At 43.2% G+C, this 20,536-nt stretch overlaps 2 protein-coding genes across 2 annotated transcripts; one reads left to right on the forward strand and one right to left on the reverse strand.

The window, feature by feature from the left end:
• Positions 1–1,117: 1,117 nt before the first annotated feature.
• On the forward strand, positions 1,118–11,849 carry recql4 (RecQ helicase-like 4). Its single transcript, XM_079175495.1, has 28 exons — positions 1,118–1,423; positions 1,637–1,670; positions 1,775–1,890; positions 1,984–2,130; positions 2,262–2,416; positions 3,055–4,147; positions 4,229–4,311; positions 4,390–4,489; positions 4,826–4,991; positions 5,228–5,338; positions 5,656–5,829; positions 5,940–6,032; positions 6,121–6,257; positions 6,378–6,461; positions 6,735–6,923; positions 7,291–7,473; positions 7,587–7,797; positions 7,929–8,122; positions 8,515–8,598; positions 8,819–8,956; positions 9,053–9,181; positions 9,347–9,629; positions 9,748–9,877; positions 10,055–10,215; positions 10,487–10,664; positions 10,818–10,965; positions 11,084–11,192; positions 11,491–11,849. Exons 1-28 carry the CDS (start codon positions 1,340–1,342, stop codon positions 11,610–11,612), a joined length of 4,836 nt encoding a protein of 1,611 aa, XP_079031621.1. The 5' UTR covers positions 1,118–1,339; the 3' UTR covers positions 11,613–11,849.
• Positions 11,850–14,233: 2,384 nt separating this feature from the next.
• Positions 14,234–20,536, reverse strand: slc39a4 (solute carrier family 39 member 4). The gene is made up of 12 exons (XM_079175744.1): positions 20,255–20,536; positions 18,322–18,678; positions 18,014–18,215; positions 17,614–17,756; positions 17,278–17,461; positions 16,810–16,982; positions 16,430–16,627; positions 16,162–16,266; positions 15,872–15,926; positions 15,604–15,756; positions 15,334–15,521; positions 14,234–15,238 (listed from the first exon to the last, which is right to left on the reverse strand). The coding sequence occupies exons 1-12, from the start codon at positions 20,453–20,455 to the stop codon at positions 15,110–15,112; spliced, it is 2,088 nt and encodes a 695-aa protein (XP_079031870.1). The 5' UTR covers positions 20,456–20,536; the 3' UTR covers positions 14,234–15,109.

Raw genomic sequence — 20,536 nt, forward strand, 5'->3', positions numbered from 1 at the left:
ACAGGATACGCATTTTGGTTAATTAAGTTAATGCACATGAATAAGGTAGTCATGCACATTGCAATGGACACTCACAGGAGTGCTGGATAGTCAGAGACTACTTATAGGTTGAAGGATCTTGACATCTCAAAGGAGTGCCGATCAGTCACAATGTAATAATAACTATGGTGTAAAAACTACATGTAGTGATTGATTTCATTTTTCATATTTTGTCACATTGACATAGCAGCAGCAGAAAAACGTCAGGGACATTCATCTTAAACTTGAATGTATATTCATTACACGGTGTCTTTGAATTTCAAGATCAAAACCTCAAAACTGCAGAGACTACAGTATGTCAAACTACATTTTTAAAAGACTTTTAGAACAATGTATTTTAAATAGACAATGGCTGAAGTTGAAATTTTGTCTAAACCATTAATATCAATTATTTATACTTTTTTATTTATCTAAATCTGCAAAGAAATTAAAGTTATCAAATAAATATAGTGAAATAAAAAGTACAATATTCCCTCTGTGATGTACTGCTGTAGAAGTATAAAATAGCAGAAAATCGAAATAGTCACGTGAAGCACAAGCACCTCCAAATTGTACCAAAGTACAGTACTTGAGTAAATGTACTAGAATTATATTAAGTCATGTTAAAGACCTGATGATATTTCATCGTAATCAAACTGGTCATTATGAGTCCCTGTCCCTTTAAGAAGAAGGCGGAGTCTAGTGGATCCAGCAGGAAGTGGTGCCTGACAGGCTCAATCCCAAACCTTCTGAATAAACCAAACCTAAACGGATGTATTACAAATTCAAGAGATTCACAACTATTAAACAGACTTTTATTTACAAAAATCTCTATTGTCTTTGTGTTCTCATAGCTAATAAAGTGTTTCACCTTGATTAAGTCCATGTAAAAGCAGAAACCTATGTTTTGTGAGAATGGGGGATACAAGAAGAAACCTGGCAACACAGACTGTCATTTTTCCGGCGCGGGAAAAATCGTAAATAACACACACGGCAGAAGAAAGCCCTTTAATGCAGTTTTCTAATATGATAGTTACGCACTAACTCTACTTATGTTTGTTTTCCTCGTTTGAGTCGCTATAACTAAATAAGAGAAGAAGAAGCGAAATTAACTCATGGTTACTATAAAAAAAGCGTTCGCTGCTAAATTCAGAAAAACGCTTAGAAATAATGTTGCGTTTTCAACGTCAGCGAGCCATCGTGTTGCTGTGACGTTAGCTGTGGCCTGACAGATGCTGTCCTCTAATTATGTGAGTTAATCAATTACAGTTAACATTAAAGCTATTTAAATCTGACAGGTATCGACCCTGTTAACGTGACCATGGATCGATACAACGAGGTGAAGCTTCAGCTGAAAGGCTTTGAGCAGGGCTTTGTTAAAGACCACCAGAGGAAACCAAACAAGGTAATGTAAACTCTAAACGTGAGCCGAGAGTCAGCAGGCAGCAACATAATGTCAACCCCATAGATATAGAATGTAATTATATATGATGTGATATGTCTTATGTTTTGTTTTTATTGTTGTTGAGGTTTCGTTGTTGGTCCACAGGACATGGCACGTACTGCTACAGACAGTGTTGCTGTTAGTTAGTTTATTAAGATGCTCTTTCATTTCCAGGAGGACATTGACCAAGCTCCAGAGGAGACCAGACGTGAGTAGCATCCATAACTTGCAACACCAATAATCAGAAGTTTCTCTAGTATGGACAATGTGTTCAGAGACATCAGCATAACACAAGGTGTGTCTCAATCCCAGAGCTGTATAAAGAATACCGCAGTTTGAAACAAGCCAAAGAAAACAGCAGCAGTGATGCAGCCAGCGGGCATGCTGGACAGGCCACATCCACAGCTGGGATCAACACAGTCCAGAAGGTAGTTTGGGACTCTGGGTGTTCATTGTAATAGACAAGTGAGACAATTTGTTTCGTACGTCTGTGACGATCTGCTGGTTGTTGATCTATGTAGGAGGCGGGCTGTTGGGGTGCTCATCTGAACCGCAGTTCACAGCCTACATCGTCTCCCAGACTGACACCCGAAGATAGAGACAGTCTGATGGCTTCTGCCCAGTACTATGGCATGAAGCTTAAAAACAACCTGGCGACACTCAGTAAGGTGAGACACACTTTGAAAAACCACTGACCGTACCACATTATGGTAGGAGAGAGAACTGTGCACATACAAACATCTGCCACATCTTCTCAGACCTGTAAAAATGATTTCCTTATTTTATTTTGATATTCCAGGAGAGACCTGTCTCACTGAAGAAATCTGTCGTTCCCGGTCGGGTGCCTCTTAACTCCTTGAAAGACGAACAAACTGGACGGTCAAACAGTCCTGTTGTTGCTGCCGCGGTCAAGATCACTTCCTGTGGCCCCAAATCCAGCCCCTTCACACCACGGTAATGAAATGCAAGAAGGTATTGTGATGCATATCATCCGAGCATTATTTGTTGATCGATATGTAACCACATCTTATTAATACATCAATGTTGTTTAGTATATTAAATATATCCCAGAGTCCAAGATGACCTCTACAAATATCTTGTCGTGTAGGACCAACAGTCCAAAACCAAAATATATTCAGTTTAAAACAATACAAAAGAATCTTCATATTGGAGAATTCTTGGCTTTTTTTGCTTCATTAATGACGGAAAGGTTTAATCAATTATTAAGATAGTTGATTGTTTTTCGATCAGTTATTTGAATAGTTTCAGCTCGAGTTGTATTATTTTCAACACAGACACTGTTTAAACTGAGATGCTTTGCTTTAGAGTGCTGTTGCCATTTCTTAAACAGACGCCACTTTGATGAAACTAATGCAACCTTTTGCAATTCTGAAAATGAAGTACCCAATATTGTACTAATAATGTCTTGTAATGTTCTTCATGAACTATGTTCCCCGTATTTAATTGCATTTCATGCTCTTTGTTAACACTACCAATAGTTGTGCTGCTGCCATTTCAAGTTTCCAAACCTGATAACCATTTAAAACCTTTGTTTGAATAGAATACTTGTGTAATGGTGTCCTTCTTTACAGAAGATTCAACACTGGCCTGGGGTCCCTGGTTTCAAAGACCCCCCAGAAAGTGGAGCCTGAAGAGCCATGTGAACCATTTGAGCCTGTCAGAGAGTCTTGTGAAGAACCTGCAAGTGCTGCCAGTAGTAGTAGTAGTAATATTAGTATTAAGAGTAGTACTAGTAAAGTTATCAGTTCACAAAATCAAAATGTCTCTCATCCAGCTCCCTCTCCAGCCCGACCTTCTGCCATGTTGTTATCTTCTCCACGTAGTGTAGGAAGTTCAAGAGGGGCCAATGAAACGACAGGAACTTCAGGAGACAAAAAAGAAACTGTTGAACCTTTAGGAACGCCACATAAGGGTGCTGGTGAGGCCGGCGTTGGAACTTTGATGAGCTTGAGAGGAAGCCCTCGGGTTGTTGGAGGTTTCAGAGGAGGAATTGGAGGCAGGGGCATCGGAGGAAAGTCCTCTCTTGCCAGCAGACTGGGTTTTGTTGACAGGAAGTGGCTCGAGAGGTGTCAGGTGTTTGGAGAGATGGGGGCTGAGGTGAAGCCTGGAGCAGGCAACCAGGAGATAGAGCTGGAGAAAGAAGGAGAAACTGTAGGAAAAATACAAATAAATGAAAGAGTAGGGGAAAAAGAAATGGATGCGGAGGGGGAAAGAACAGAGGCAATAGACTTGGGAAGAGACAAAGGGTTTAAGAGCACCACAAGTGACAAAACAGTCAGTGATAGTGCACCCACATCTTCTCTAGAACACACTGGAAAAAACAGAGGAGGAGGGGAAGAGAAAGCGAAAAGGAAAGGAGGTGAGGAGAGGGAAAGAGGATCGACGCCACCGTTAACGCCAGAAGACGACGACATTAAAGCTCGTCACAGATCCAAAGATCCAAAACCGAGAAGGAGGAAAAGGCAGAGAGAGGGAGACGCGGAGGGAGACACGACAGAGGAGGGAGGAGTGAAGAAGAGGCGTCGGAATGGCAAAAAGAAAGAGGAGAGCTCTGATGTAAACCCGAGCCCAGCGCAAGGAGGAGGGAAGAAGAGGAGAGCCAAGAAAAAGGGAGACGGAGATGGAGCGGCAGAAGAAGAGAAAGAAACCACGGAACCAAAAAAGGTTAGTTAGTTAGTTTGCATTCATCTCCACATACTGTGACTGCTGTGCAAATGAGTTAAAGACCGTGTTGTTCCTCTCAAGGTTCCTCAGGAGAACTTGTTAGGAGAAATCGAGGAGGAATTTGGAGCCAGGAGATCGTATCACACTCAGCCGGTCAGAGCCAGGTGAGGATAAAACCCACGTCCTGCTGCAAAACATCTACTGTTTGTGTTCCGTGTACAAACGATTCTTCATTTGTACAGCGGCAAGAAAGGCTCAGAGGGCAACTTTGTGAAGATCAATCTGAAGAAGAAGTCTCACGTCAAAGGGTACGCCGTCAGAGGTGCAGGTCTACGGAAACAGGTTTGTTTTGTGTTTGTGGCACCGATGTGTCTCGGATGAATCCCTAATGTTTAGAAAAGTCATAAATCAAAACATTAAGGGTAAAACTGAACTTCCTGACTTCTCGCTCAGTGAGTGATGCTCTGAAGTGTTCGGGGTTAAGAAACTTCATTTTATGTTGTGTAATGCCACGTTTAATGCAAATTGCAAATAAGACTAAATATGCAAAACCTGTCTACAACGTCCTTCTAAAGAATGAATGCATTTGTGCATTCAGATAGGAACTCTAAACCCGACTCATAATGTATCCAGAGCTCCAGAAATGTGTGGTCACAGATGTGCCTGTGTGTTTGTCAGATGTACATGCAGAAGTTCCAGCTGAAAGGCGAACGCTTCGGTGGAGGCGGCGGATTTTTTGGCAGAGGAAGGCGCGGTGGATTCAGAGGGGGGATCACTCGACAGGGGGACACCTGCTACAAGTGTGGAGGGACCGGACACTGGGCCATGGACTGCAAGGGACCGGGTAATACAAAGAAAACGAATACAAGTGGACTGTGGACAGTAATTCATCTCCTCAATTAATATTATTCTTTATGGTGTCTTGACAATTATCCACTAAACCCTACTGATACCATTATCAGAACACTAAATGCACGTAGCGGGCTGACCACATCGTGACGGTACATTCAGCTGTTTTACAACAGACTGTAAATATCGCCGATGGACTGTTGGTGTTGATGAACAGATCTTGTTTTGTAGCTCCTCCCCCTCCCGCTCCCGAGGACCAGCCCGCCGAGGAGGAGCCGTTTGAACTGCCCACCCTGGAGGAGGTCGCGAGGGCAACAGGCACACTGCAACCTCAGCCACTGGGTACGCCTGTTGAACTCACTGTTACACCTCAACTTGAGTGTTTTCATGTGACGGTCCATGTTGTAAATAATGAAAAATGTAAAAATGGAGGTTTTCAGGTTTGTCTTGTTTGTTAGATAAATGATATAAAATGACATTTTTGATCACTTTATTGTCATGCAAATACAAGATCTTTTTCCTTTTTAGATGCAACTTGCACTTTAGCTACAGTAATCAATACGACTTTGCAAACCAGCTCACAATTTTGAGGGAACAAAATAGTCAATTATTACTTCACACAGCTGTGTTTCTCAGTATGATTGTCGTGTGTGTTTTAGTGTCGTCTCCCAGTATCACAGAGGAGCAGCCGCACCAACAGAAGAAGAAGGAGGCGGACGGTAACCATAAAGACGAGGTGTTGCTGAACGTTATCCGTCCTGACTACGAGCGCCCCGCTCCTCCACCACCAGTGGAACCACTTTATGGTGTCGGAGATGATGGGAAAGTCCAGGGTAAACACTTATTGTGTTGCTTATAATAATACAAAATAAAGAAAATTAGACAAACTGTACATTTGCTTTAAAAGGTCACGTTTTCTTTGCGGGAACGTGTGTGTTTTTAGAAACACCTGCTGAGGTTTTCGCAGCTCTGAAAGACATCGGCTATCAGTCCTTCAGACCAGGACAAGAGGAAGCCATCATGAGGATCCTGTCAGGTATGCGCCGTACTCGCAGATACAAACGCGCGTGTGTACATCTACGATCTCCTGTGTTCACGTCTGCCTCTCTCACTTGTTCCTCCAGGTCTCTCTACCCTCGTAGTGTTGTCAACAGGGATGGGTAAATCGTTGTGCTATCAGCTCCCAGCCTACCTGTACGCGAAGAGATCAAAAAGCATCGCTCTGGTCATTTCACCTCTCGTCTCACTGATGGACGACCAGGTTAGTCGCCTTCTCTCACACGCACAAGCAAAACGACTTCACGTGAAGTGACTCATTTGAACAGCGATGCAGTGAACTAATTCTGTTGTGACTGTGTCCTGTGTGTGTGTTTGTGTGTAGCTGTCTGGCCTGCCAGCCAATCTGAAGGCAGCCTGTATCCACTCCAACATGACGATGAAACAGAGACAAGCTGCGATAGAAAAGGTAACCGACACAAGAGCAGCAAGACTTCAGAGTCGGAGGGAACGGTACATTTGTAGGTTTTAAACTCCCAACATCTTCCTGCGTGTCTCAAAAAAAAAAAAATGATACCCAATCTAGAATCAAAAGCCATGTTTACGTCTATCAACTTTCAAAACTCTTCTCCCATTCATTTGCCTATAGATTTCGAGAGAGAAATCTCAAACTGTCGCGTGTTATTATTACGCGTTGGCAGTATTTTCGGCTTAAAATGTGTCCTTCCTTTTGTTTCTCCAGGTGAAGTCGGGCGAGGTGTGTGTGTTGCTCCTCTCTCCAGAGGCTCTGGTTGGTGGAGGCGGTTCGGGTTCCGGGTGTCTGCCCTCGGCTCAGGAGCTCCCCCCTGTGGCCTTCGCCTGTATAGACGAAGCTCATTGTGTCTCAGAGTGGTCTCACAACTTCAGGCCCTGCTACCTGAGACTCTGTAAGGTGAGTTTAGACTGTTTCAATTTCATTTGAGGGAAAACAACATCTGGACATGAGAAGAGAATTTTAGGAAGAGATGTGAACAACCCAAGTTAAGCACGACTTTCCACACACCGACACTAGTTCTCTCTAAAAATCTGATTTAAAAGTCTTAAACCAACACTAGATATTAAGAAAAATACGTTTTCATAAATCAGGATATTCTGCAGTGCCTGCACGTTTTTACCTTTCTGCTTCCATACCCGATGATGACTAAAACCAGTGTTGGTTTATCAGCAGCAAGACGCATATAAACATCCTTGTATGTGCGAGCGATTGCCGCAAATGTTACTAAAAAAAAACCCGACATGATTGTATGTGTGTTTTGTAGGTGCTAAGGGAGCGGTTGGGAGTGCAGTGCTTGCTGGGACTCACAGCCACGGCCACGCTGTCCACTGCTCTGGACATCGCACGGCATCTGGACATCACCGATCAAGACGGCATTGCGGTCCGATCTGCAGCAGTGCCTCCGAACCTGCAGCTGTCTGTGTCCATGGATAGAGAAAAAGATCAGGTGTGATGAGTAGCACGTGTCTCACACAAATTTCATTATAGTGGGTTTGTCCATCTAGAAACAATCGTCGCTTCCTCAATGTTTCTCTCTGTCTCCCGTATTTGTCTTTGTAGGCTTTGGTGTCCCTGTTGAAGGGCGATCGCTTTGGTTGCCTGGACTCCATCATCGTCTACTGCACCAGGAGAGAGGAGACGACCCGCGTGTCGGCGCTGCTCAGGACCTGCCTGAACGGAGTGCTCGTGAAGGAAAACAAACAGACCAACAGCAGCAGCAGCAGCAGTCAGACACAACACAACCCCATAGGACAGAGAAAGAAAGATCTGGGTAAAGGAGGAATAACTCCCGTCTTTGATCGGAAAGCTGTCTGAATCTGTCAAAAAGCATTTACTCCAGCTGATATTTTCTACTTTGTCTCTGTCTACTGTTTTCTTACTGCTCTGTGTTTCTACATGTAGCAAGGAAGAAGATACGTAAACCGCTGAAATGGCAGGCGGAGTCGTACCACGCCGGCCTGTCGGCGTCGGAGCGCCGTCGTGTCCAGAACAACTTCATGTGCGGGGAGCTCCGACTAGTGGTGGCCACTGTGGCGTTTGGGATGGGCCTCGATAAATCTGACGTCCGCGGTATCATCCACTATAACATGCCGAAGGTGGGTAGAGGTTTGATTTATGTAAAGCAAAAACACACTTTGTAATCGTGTCGGAACTTTTACATTAAATCTACAACAGTGTCCGGTTTGATAACATTTTTGTGAACAAGAGAAAACATAAAACATAGATGAAAAATGTAAGAAATTCATTTTATCACAAGGTCCATTTGGCAGTTGTTCTGGGGCTTTCGTTCATGTCATATAATCTTTATCAGCAGATGGAGTTTGTCCAATTTTCACGCTCTGGTAGATGTTCAAATTTCCATTTAAAAACAATTATACGCACCTGTTTTCTACCTGTTAAAAATGTAAATAGATACTAAAACTAGGGCCCACAAGTCTGTCTACATCAGTATTCCCTTACTGCTGGTAACTATTTTTCTGTTTTTCAGAGCTTTGAGAGCTACGTTCAGGAGATTGGGAGGGCAGGAAGAGACGGAGATCCAGCGCACTGTCACCTCTTCCTGGACCCTGAGGTGAGACTGTGCTTATCTGTCTACTTTTAGTCGGCTCATTCTCAGTATTTCTATACCGACAGTATATAGTGTAACAGTAAAACATGGTACAAATGTATTTATATATAATTCAATACTCTTCCGGTGTGGCTCTCTGGTGGTCTTCTTTAGTGCTGTCACCTACAGTACACAGTATATTTTGGGGTATAAATGATGTGTGTGTGTGTGTGTGTATCTGTAGGGTGGGGACCTCCATGAGCTCCGCCGTCATATCTATGCGGACACAGTGGACTACTACACAGTCAAGAAACTGGCCCAGAAAGTTTTCCCTCCATGCAAATGTAAACGGATACACCAGAAACAACAGGAACTGGAACAGGTAACTCCACCTATATGTGTGTGTGTGGTTTAAATACTGTTCAATAAGCTTAGAGGCCATGATAGTACAACAACACTAAACTGTCTGTGTGTAAAGGACATTGAAGATTCCGAGCTGATGGAAATGATGGAAACGATGGATGCGTGTGATCAGCAGAGCAGCCTGAACCCCGACACTCAGCAGCACATAGAACAGACAGACACACCAGTACCGTCTACTGCACAGGTAACTCAAAAAGATAAGGCTCTTTTATGTCTTTTTCTTCACTGTTTCACCCAATAAAAAAACATTAAAATGCAGTAAATAGAAGTTTTTTTTGTAGTTATATGTAGTAAGAAACCAGAATTTTAGACAAAGTGATGAACGATGTGTCCTTGTTTTCACCGCAAGGAGCCGCCACACACCGATGCGGCGGGACGGCCCCTCCAAGACGGTAGAGAGGAAGCAGAGGAAGAGGAGGAGAAGAAAGAGGAGCAGGATGAAGAGCAGACTGCTGAACGTGGAGCTGACGGTTCGACGAAGCACAGCGACGTGGAGGCAAAAGGAGCTGTCGATTGGCTAAGGGACCAGCAAGAGGAAAGCAGCGATTGGCCCAGAGAGCGAGTGTGTCACACGCATGAGCGAGCGATTCCCATCCAAGAAACTGTGGAGGCTCTGGACATCACAGAGGAAGGTCAGTGGAAACGAGAGCATGAACGAATAGCTCAAAACTAAAATAGTTGTCGATAAGTAGAACAAGACCTAACTGTGGAAAATTCCCTTTCTTCCTTCCTTCCTTTTGTGTATTTTAGGTGTAGAAACGCTGCTCTGCTATCTGGAGCTGCATCCTCAGCGCTTTGTCGAGCTTCTCCACCCGACGCTGTCTGTGTGCAAAGTCAGCTGCTATGGTGGACCAAGACAGCTCCAGAAAATCACTAAAATGTATGAAATATCAGTTTTGTCTGTGGGATGCTCCGATATGGGACACTGAAAATGATGCATAGTCTGACAGCATGTCAACATAAATGTGCGTTTGTTTGTAAAACAAATACATAGTTATACGTAGACGTGTTGAACAACGATGTCATCGGATATTTCAAATTTCAATCTGTTCCACAGCTGCCCTCCGATTGCTGTGGTGTTGGCCAGAAGGCGGATGGCGGGCGAGCGGGTGGAGACCCTCGATCAGCTGGAGTTTGATGTTGTCGAGGTTGCGGACACTATGGGATGGCAGCTTCCTCTGGTGAAGAGGGGAGTCCGACAGCTGCAGGGGAGCGGTGGTAACTCTTTTACTCTCTTTTAATCCGTCAGCAATACATCTTTGTGTTAAAGTGTGGGTTTGGGTTTTTCAGGGTCTTTTGTGTTTCTTTTGTCATTTTCAACAGAATTCAAAAGGGAAATATCCTCACAGACACAAAAACAAAACAGCAAGTCATTGAATTAGCTCATGTCCCACTGTAGTCAATCGTACTGGTGTAGTTGAACCGGTCTTTCTCAAACTGTCTGCCTCTAGAGACACTCACTGGTGGTTCACAAATGTTTGTGTTTCAGCCGGCGGACGTAGCGGTGTCCACGTTGAGTTGTCCTCCTTATCTTTCCACTTCCGCTCCTTCGGCGACCTCGGCGACGAGGAGATGGACAGAGTCTGTCACTTCCTCCACAATCGAGTGCAGAACCAAGAGAGAACGCAGCTCTACCAGCTGACCGCCTGCTTCAAGGCCTTCAAAAGGTACACACCTTCACTTAAATGTATCATTAAATACTCTTTTCTTTTCTTTTTGAAAGGCTTTTTCAGACTGCTAAAAGATCTTATTGGTCAGCGTGCTTGTTGTCTACATTACCTTGTGTCCGTGTGGAACTTTGTGTGCGCGTTGTGTTGCAGTGTTGCCTTCCAGAGCGTAGCGTCCTGTCTCGAAGATCTGGATGAGAGTCGCAGTCTCCGTCTGAAAGACCATCTCTCCGAGTACTTCGACAAGAGGCGGGACCGAGGCCTCGCGCCGGTGGACATCGAGGAGCTCGACAAATACAAGGTCAAACGCACAGAGCGGTTATCGGGAGTTAGCAGCCGAATTTCTGTCTTGAATGTTCTGGATGTTGTGGTTTACTTGTGTGTGTGTGTGTGTGTGTGTGTGTGTGTGTTGTTTTTAGATGTTTGACTGGGAGAATCAGATCAGAGCGGACATCAGAAATTTTCTCTCCAACCGAAGTGATGAGAAGTTTTCCGGGAGAGCTGTTGCTAGAATCCTGCACGGCATAGGTGAGAGCACACGAAGCTCACAGTCTGTGCGTCAGGTGATCACAGGTTTAACACTGCACAGTGCATCATTTTTGATTTGCTCATAGAGCGTATAAACCACGGAGCTTTGTTCGATAACAATTCTGCGCCTCAAGCCGAAGCTATTCAGGCAAAATGAACAAAAGGACTCTTGACCTGTAGAGGGTGTTAGAGGATCGATGAATAAATTGTGAGCTCGACAGTGAACAAAAAATATAGATAGATTGTCAATAAGTTGTCAGCTGTGGATCCACATATGTGCTTCATTTCTCTGTTCCAGGCAGTCCTTGTTATCCTGCTCAGATCTACGGCAGGGACCGACGCTACTGGAGGAAGTACATCCAGTTTGACTTCAACCAGCTCATCCGACTGGCCACGCAGGAGATCATTCGCTTCAAGTGAACAAGCCACCATTCACTCACTCGCTCACTCGTACTCTTCGGTCTGGTTTTGATGAATTTGATGGATTTGATGGATTTGATAGATTAAACACTTGTTTTGTGTCTCATATCAATTCTATTCAATCATGTTGAATTATTTAATCTGTGCTATTTCCTACAATGTTAAGTGTTTATACATTAAAAAATAGATGCATTTGTTTTTCTTTGAAGACTGTAATTAAATCAATACATTGTTCTATTTTTCTAGCTTGGTTTTTCACTGACTTTTATTTAAATACTTCAGGAATAGAACTGATTTGTGTCGCATAGATGAAAAGCTCTTATCTTGTTTTAGTGGAATTTATTAGTACATGGAAAATAAAAGTCCTGACCCAGAAAGAACTCATACGAGGAAGTACAAATATAATTTCCCTTTTTATTGTACCATCCCAATGTCACTGTGACTCAAGAAACTTTGAACGCATGTTAAGAATGCAAATATTGACTGGGATACAGCTCTTGTTAAAGATTTTGTGTAATGATTAGTTACTTTCTGAAGTCGTGTGTGTGGAGTTTTTTTCCTCGGTTTCTCTCATCTTTGTTAAATATTTACTCAACTTCAGCGGACAGGGGAATTATAAACGGGTTTCAGTTGTGTCTCGTTACTGTAAAGAGCAGCAGCGGAATAATAAAGCAAAGTATTTTTACTTTGGTTAAATTAATCCAGTTAAAAAGCTAGAACATGCTCTTTAGAATGAGGCAAATTAAAGCTATGCTAACCAGCAGTGCCTGAGCTCTCTGTGTTTTAACAGTGGACTCTGGCTTTCACATATCTGCTATGACTCTGACAGCATGTCGTAAAAAGTGGAGAAATCTGCCTAATGAGCATATGTATGTACTGTATGCATATCAGGAGCCTTTGGCTAACTTGTTTCAAACTCTGGCAGCAAACCGAGCTTTAGAGGTGAAAACAAACCTCAAGTCGGACAAACTTTCATGGGGATTTTCCCGCCTCCCATTAAGTATTCAAGGGGATAATCTACTGTATCACTGGGTCATAAAGTCCGCCTTTCCTGGGAAAGGTCAGTGGCAATGATGTTTAACAATGCATCGTCAAACAGCCCCTCCTCGGGAATGTTTTTAAATGTAACAAGACTGTCACTTTGGCAACAGCAGAGTTAACGCATCAGAAAAACAAAACACAAGAGTCTCGCAGGAAGTAAAGGGATGGTGTCCCCTCAGGGTGCTCTTTGAGTGACCAAGGTTTATTGGTGTGCTCGAATGGATGGCGGCCAATATACAATTCAACGTTTTCAAATAGAAAGCATTTACGGTCTGAACAAATCAATCATCCTCATGGTCTGTAATTGCGAGCCTTCTGTGCAGACCAGATTTGACTGCGTATGTGTTGTTTCCCATTGATTTGACGCCATGGCATCTCCTCTTTAGGCCGGCTCCTCTGGGAGGCCGTACTTTGAGCTAACACATCTTAGTTTAGCATGCTAACATTTGCACATTAGCGGTAAACACAAACTGCGGCAGAATGCCATTAGTTTTGCAGGTATTTGGTCATAAACCAAAGTCCTGGATTGGTTCATTTCTCTGGGGATCATGAATGTCCGTATAAAATGTCACCTCACTCTGTTCACTAGTTGAGATATTTCAGTCGGGACTAAAGTGGTGGACACCAGCATGGCTTTAAAAAAAAAAGCTGAGATATAAATGTGTTTAGTTGGCAGGATACAGGGATGTAGGACTTAAACTCAACCACGTCATTGACAGTGAGCTCACCTTAAACCTAGAACGTGACCGGTACGATCCCAGTCATATGCTATTATCTTGCTCTTTCCCTACATGCTGTTACCCAGCTGACGATTCAGACACTTACAGTAACCGTTGTAACCCTGACGTCTCCTTACCATCACCTCCCCTTAATAACAACAGCCATTCACTGAAATACTCACTTTTGGATGCAGCTCTCTGTGTCACTGCAGCACAAACATCTCTATGAAGTTGTAAAACTACCCATTCAGCCAAAAGATGTATTATGCAGTATGATTTATGATAAGCTCAAAGGTCCAGTTTTAGAGGTAATTATTAAGTATTTTATTGGGAGAGTAAGCTACATGACTCTGGGGGCTCGTAAAAACCTCTGAAAACATACTGTAGAAGTTCAGAATTATGGATTGCTTGTGTTGGAGAGCTGACTGCAGGGAAATCCATTTCCCTCTGTCAGCAGCTGCATGCCGTAATCTGCAATTGGTGTTTTTACGGCGCATGCTTAAAGGATCAGCACGCAACCTAAATGTGGTCATTAAATGGGTAATTTTGTCTGAGAGAATGTTGGCCACCTGTCATGCTGGTGGTTACACGTATGCCATAATGTACATTCTGTGTCTCCGTGAGTTGTCAGCGGACTCTGTCCCTCATGAAGACGTTCACCTAACCAGCAAGTTGAGGAGATTAGACGAGACAGATAAAGAGAATCTAGTTTCCACCGCTTCCACCGCTTCTCGCTTCATTCACATAAAGATTAAGAAAGTAGGTTACATTCAGCGGATCTGTGATCTCATCCGAACAAAAGGGTAAACCCACTGCTAAAAGGATTCACAAATGGATCACACACAAGTCAGTACATAATGGGTTTTGAAAGAGTTTTAATTTTCCAAACAAGGCAGAATATAAATTATACTTTACACCACACCAAAGAAAATAACACATTTTTATAAATTCACCTTCATAATTTGCGTGGTGGGATTTGCTTCTTTTTCTAATTCATTTATCTGTGTATGTTTCTTATCAAAAAGCACAAAATATAACTGTACAGAGATGTATTACGTGTAATATATTTAAATACTCTTGGAAACTCAAGGAGAAAACAATACGTGTAATCTGAATTGTAGTGTCATTTTCACATTTTATCAGTGCTGAAAAACAAAAACAAATTGCTTCCACTGCCAGAAAAACAGCCTCGGGTTACAGGGACCATAACCAATCTTAGCATTTGTAAAAAGGTAAATTTGTCAATTTTATTTTAAAAACCCTCTGATATGTACACTGAGATTCTAGTTTAATAAATACTTCTAGCTACATCTGCTGCAGTCCACCACAGAGGTTCTGAAATACATCCGACCTTTTATACTGTCAGGAGAGTTACTGTATATTTTCAGCTCGATTGGTTGCATTTGATGGTGTTCCTGTTTGTCTCTAATATTTTGCTATTAGGCTATTGGGAAGCTGCTGTGCAAGTTTTCTGCACAAGCTGTCAGTGAACAACATTCAACAGGTGGTCAAAAAAACATATTTATGTCCGAGGGGTTTTGGTGTTTAAGGCATTTAGGTGGCACAGAAATGTTTAAAATATATCAGACTGGATTAGTTCTCCATCAACAAGACCAGGGCTCTCACAGTAGTCATTGACGAGGAATGCCCATAAACAGCCAGTCATGTTACTGTGAATGTTATTCGATTATATCAGAAGTAAGATTAACCAATTCAACAGACCGACGTTTGTCTGTTTTAAAAGCTGATCCTCTCTTCATAAAGTGACAGCAACAACAGAATACCCCACCCGGTCAGAAGGCCGACGTTCTGCAGCAGAAACATCAGCCAGGGTTTCTTGTTGCTGATGTGGACCATGGTGGGGAGCTGGAAGCAGAAAGAAGAGAGATGGGAGTTCCTTTTTGATGCCATTTTGATGTATGTATTGTACGGTAAACGGTTCTCTCATGACAAACACTCACCATGTCAGCCAGCCCGACGTACAGGAAGAGTCCTGCAGAAATGGCAGCTATCCACTGCTTGGTGGCGAGGTCGGTGGCTACAGACAGAGCGATGTACAGGCCGATGAACGAGGTCATGGCGCTGCCGACGTTCAGAAGCAACGCCTTGCGGACAGACACACCGCTGTTGAGCAAAATGGCAAAATCCCCTGGAGAGACACAGGGCGATGTTAATAAGAGATCTTTAGTGACCAAACGGGACGATGCCTTGTCTTTGTGCGTTTTCTTTACCCAGTTCATGTGGTAGTTCATGGCAGAGGACAGCTAGTGACGTGGCCAAACCGGTCTTCCACGACAGGGAGAAAGCTGCGCCCATCGCCAAGCCGTCTGCAAAGTTGTGGACGCTGTCGCCGATAGTTATCATATAAGGCAGCAGACGCTGTTCTGTGGAGGCAGACAAAGTTATAGTTAAAAGGTTGAGTAGCCACGACGATTAGCGCCATAAAGCCGATCACAGTTTGGTGATGCTTGTTTTTGTATTGGAAATAACTCCACTTGCCTCTGGTGAGCTCTTTTGGCTCTGAAAGAGATTTCTCATCGTCTTGATGGCCAACCTAAAATGTACACGTTACATTAAACATTCAGTAACAAGTCCTGTTACTGACACATTGAGGCAGCTTATGGGCATTTTCAACATTTCAACAGTATATGTTTACAGAGATTAACTTAGTTAAACAAGTTTTGGTCAGCAGGTTTAAAATCTTTTGATTATTTGTACACTCCCTTATCTGTGCAGATGAATTAGATGATTATAGTGCCGTCAAGTGTTGATGTAAGTGTGTTTCTCACCAGGTCTGTGCTTGATGCTGACTGTGACTTGTCTTTTTGTTTCCTCTCATGTTCATACATCTCTAAAACCCTCCCATGGTCACAGTGGTGGGGCTCTGATTCTTCCTTAAGAGAGAGAGAGAGAGACAAAAATATGAAGTAACTTTTTGACATTTACTCGCAATATTTAGCTGCACAAATGAAGGCCAGGATCCCGTTAGGTTCCCATGTTTGAAAAGTCATAACTTTTTGATTTAAAGAAACATTTTGTGTATTATTTTTCTCTTACCCCATGATGGTGTTGATGATGGTGATGATTATCTTTATACGCAAGCAGAGAGAAGATTGTTTCCATCAGATAAAAGTAGTAGATACCGGCAATCAGTACTAGCATCTTGTAAAGGTAGTCTGGAGTTTCTTCCTGGTGAGCGTCATGAGAGTGCCTGGAGCTGTCGGTTTTGTCTGAGTGCACATGTAAACCTAAAAACTGGACACACAGACCGGAGGAAGAAGTCAAAATGAGTATAAAAAATATCCATTATTGTTGATGTCATGACAAAACGTCCTGGTGTGTTCATGCTATATTATATAGCTGCGATGAATTTCAACTCCCAAGGGTATACAAATAAAAAAGCTTGTCAGTGCTTTAAAAGTGTGGAAATCACTCACCATGGGTATCAGGTGCAGTAAGGCATCTCCAGTCAGTGAACCCACAGCCAGGCTGATGCAAAACTGGATACAATGCTGGAACACACTGGTGCAAGAGGTACAGAGCAGCACTACAATGCCAAACATGGACGTCAGTGTTATCACCATATTGGCAATGGTTGCATAGACGTATTCTACAAGAGAAAGACAGAACAGAAGAGGGGGGGTGAAGGTTAATTATGTCAAGAAGACATGGATCTTGGATGTGTTACCCGGACACCGTTATTAGCACAAAAATGCAAAAACAAATGTGAAGCCTTTATTGATTCAATCTGTCCATCCTGCCATGATAAAGGTGAACAAAACCTCATGACTTAGAAGCTTGTGGATCAGAAATATTCTCCAAGATTCCATGCTCAGGGTACTTTCAAGTGCAACTGTTATTCTTCATGTCTGTCAAAAAAGGTCTTTCAGAACACGCAGCCTTACTCTCAGTCTTGGTGAGCTCATCTGGTGTCAGTGGCTCTGTGATGTCTGCACACGCTCCGCTCAGGATCTGCTGGACGAGTGCAGGGCTGAGCCGAGCCAAGTCCGTCCGACTCAGGCCAGAGGAGACCGAGCTGTTGTCCGCCAGACCGTAGATCAAGACCAGCTCCTCAGCTGAGGCGCAGAACTGGGAGAAAAGATATGAGGTCTGTTAAGTTCACCACAACCACTATGGACTTTATCCTGCATTTCTCTGTGAAGATGAATGAAAACAAGGACATTTATTATGCAGTGAAATCCATTAGAGAAAATTAGAAAATGACGTGTTGGTGTATGTACCCGATCCCAGGTGGCGTTTCCTTCATGCCTCTCGTGATGTTCATGGCTCCTCCTCTTCCTCCGTCTCAAACCACTGTGATCGTGATCAGCGTGGTCGTCTTCATGGTGTCCGAGGTTCAGACGCCTCATGAGAGCCTCCAAATCTACACAACACAAATACAAGCTACACCTGAGCAAAACTACTTCAGGATTCAGCTGGTTTGGATTAATAATATGACCATGTGAATATGAATATGACTTTATGTAGTCAATGTGTGAGCAGGAAAATACGTCTACTGAGGAAAGGTCAATACATCTTGCAATTTTAGTGTCAAAGTGGTTAAACCTAAGTTTACAGGGTCTGGGTTTTCTATGCATGTGTCCGAGTCTCTGTTTCTCTGTGTTTCTGAAGGACATTCACCCCCGACAGTGACGTTCGTTGACCCCAGACGGTCCAGGATGTAGTCCAGGAAGAAGCTCTCCTCAGGCAGGTGCCGGCTAACGAAGCAGTGACCCTGCAAGGCGTGATACAGGACGCGGCCCAAAACTGCACCCACTTCCTGTCTCTGGTCTGGCGAGGATGCGTTGACCTCTGTCGTGATGTCACCGGCTGTTACACAGCTCTGGTTACCATGGTGATAAGGGAGAGGAAGCAATATAAACAAGAAATATAAAAAATATGTACTTCTAGTTTGGTCTACTAATAGTATGTTGTAGTCTTATGTTTACCTCTCTGTCTGAGGGCTCGTAGTGGTCGAGAAGCTCTTCAAGCAGGACGTTCAACTCATGAACATCTATGTGCACGCGTTCATGGTCCTGGTGCTGCTCGCTCTCTTCCTGCCAGTGCTCATGGTGATCCTGATGTGTTTTTTTACGTAGGAAATGTTGGACCTCCAGTCCCCATGTCCCCTGCCTCACCGCGCTGCAGACCAGGCCAGGAGATGAGAGGTACAGGACGCATCCAGCAGCGAGAGCAGTGAACTGAGACACACTGATGGTTACACTTTTTCTGCCTCTTCCAGTTTTATCCTCCTCGTGGGTGGAGTGATCGCTGATCAGCTGGTGAAACGCATCCGTTAGATCACACTACGCACAGAGAAAAACACATACAGATCTATGTTAGTAAAATAATTCAGTTACTAATTCAGTGATTTTCTCGGGCACAATAGCCTAACAACACATACAGAAACAACAGCTGCTACAGAAGTTTAGATTTAGATTTACTTGTTTTCTTTCTGCTAGTGCTACGCAACTTATTCATATCATTGTTCGATTCAAACACAAGGTTTGATTAAGTTAGAAAAAGAAATATGCACATTGCATTAATAGCAACCAGTAATGTATTAACCTTGGATATCGATTGCTTTTATTGCCTTCTATTAGAAAGAACTTCCTCATAACAAGAAGTAGGCGACAATACAAATTGGGAGGGCCTCGGGGTTGGCACTATCTTTTCCTTGTTGTTGGCTGTGTCTCCCGCTTTGCTTGATTGATGGGTGGAGCTGAGATGTAACACACCTGCGCAGTCATTCCTTATGTACATTGTGGGGACTCTCCGTCCTCATGAGGACATTACATTACATTACAGTCATTTAGCAGACGCTTTTATCCAAAGCGACTTACAATAAGTGTATTAAAACATAGGCATTCAAGAGAACTACCAGTCACCAGAAGTCATAAGTAAATCTCCTTGTTTACACAAGCATCTAAGAGCATAAACTAAAGCAAAAACCAGAGCAAAAGTACAGTGCAGAAGCAAACTAATACGAATACAATAAGTGCAACAAACTAATACGGATACAATAAATGCTAATAAGTGCTAATAAAATACAATAAGGACAAAATGCACGTCCCCACAAGGCGGGTAGAACATGCACACGCGCACACACACACATACAATCTCCTCACACAGACATTGCCTGCTGACTTGACAAACAGCCTATTGTATTACTTACTTCATTTACTTAAAAAGTAAAGTTACTGTGAGGAACTTTTAATTGGTTATGAAACTAAATGTAATACTGATGCCTCTATATGACCTATATTTGTAAATGAGACCATCAGATTGGCTATTTCAATATAGTTATTCTCAATGCTTGTCATCGGTGCCACCTGGTATCATGTAAGTTTGACAGAAAGTCCTTCAGCTCAGGCTCCTGCGGGGTCTAGAGCAGTGAGTCAGAAGCTGCTCCGTCGGTCCCCGTTGGAAGGGAGGCACAGGAGAACCAGAACCAGGACTGAAAGGCACAGACTGTCAGGCCCTGCTGCAGTAAAATTAAAGGTTTTCTAAAGGGAATCTGGTGTTCGGAAACCTGTCACCTATCTTCATCACAGATCTGCTCTAGAAAAGGTTTTGACAAAATCAACGTACTATATAGGCCGATAACGATCAATCCTGTACGAGAATCTCTGACAGGAGGAAAGAGAAGAATTAAGAGTTAATAGAAAAAAAAGAGTTTTTTTTTTTTTCAGTAAAGAGGTCAATTACTAACTAAATATGTTTAAAGATTCCCATCAATAAATGTACTTTAACCATGTGAACGTGGTTCAGCAGTCAGCAGAGTTAATAATAGCTTTTGGACCTCGACCTCATTCCGCAGCACCTGTAGTCACACACCTGGCTCTCTAACCTGGCTGCGAGTTAAGCCTAATAAAAACTTACCTTTTCACACGACACTTCACCACACTGCACACGTTTCTCCAGTGTATTAAAGACAGAGCCGAGGGACTCCCTGTTCAGATACTGGCGTCCTGGAGACACAACGCTGAGCACAGCCCTGTACGCTTCCTCCACATCGGGAGACCCCGAAACAGAACTGAACAAACCCCGACTGGCAAGAATCAGCAGCGCGGAGAGGAACATCTTAAAGCTTTCTTTAAAAACTGCTTTTATAAGAATGGATTAATTTGAAAAATAAAAACAACAGGCGGACAGAGGCTGGTA

This window comes from Pholis gunnellus, assembly GCF_910591455.1.
Source record: "Pholis gunnellus genome assembly, chromosome: 16".
Lineage (NCBI taxonomy): Eukaryota > Metazoa > Chordata > Actinopteri > Perciformes > Pholidae > Pholis > Pholis gunnellus.

Coding starts and splice junctions, on each gene's coding strand:
- recql4 (XM_079175495.1), top strand. CDS start 1,340: ATGGATCGATACAACGAGGTGAAGCTTCAGCTGAAAGGCTTTGAGCAG. Junction 4,490..4,825: donor GTGCAGGTCTACGGAAACAG/GTTTGTTTTGTG, acceptor TGTGTTTGTCAG/ATGTACATGCAGAAGTTCCA. Junction 4,992..5,227: donor CATGGACTGCAAGGGACCGG/GTAATACAAAGA, acceptor CTTGTTTTGTAG/CTCCTCCCCCTCCCGCTCCC.
- slc39a4 (XM_079175744.1), bottom strand. CDS start 20,455: ATGTTCCTCTCCGCGCTGCTGATTCTTGCCAGTCGGGGTTTGTTCAGT. Junction 16,983..17,277: donor TGAGCTCACCAAGACTGAGA/GTAAGGCTGCGT, acceptor TTTCTCTTGTAG/AATACGTCTATGCAACCATT. Junction 15,522..15,603: donor TGAACTACCACATGAACTGG/GTAAAGAAAACG, acceptor GTGTCTCTCCAG/GGGATTTTGCCATTTTGCTC.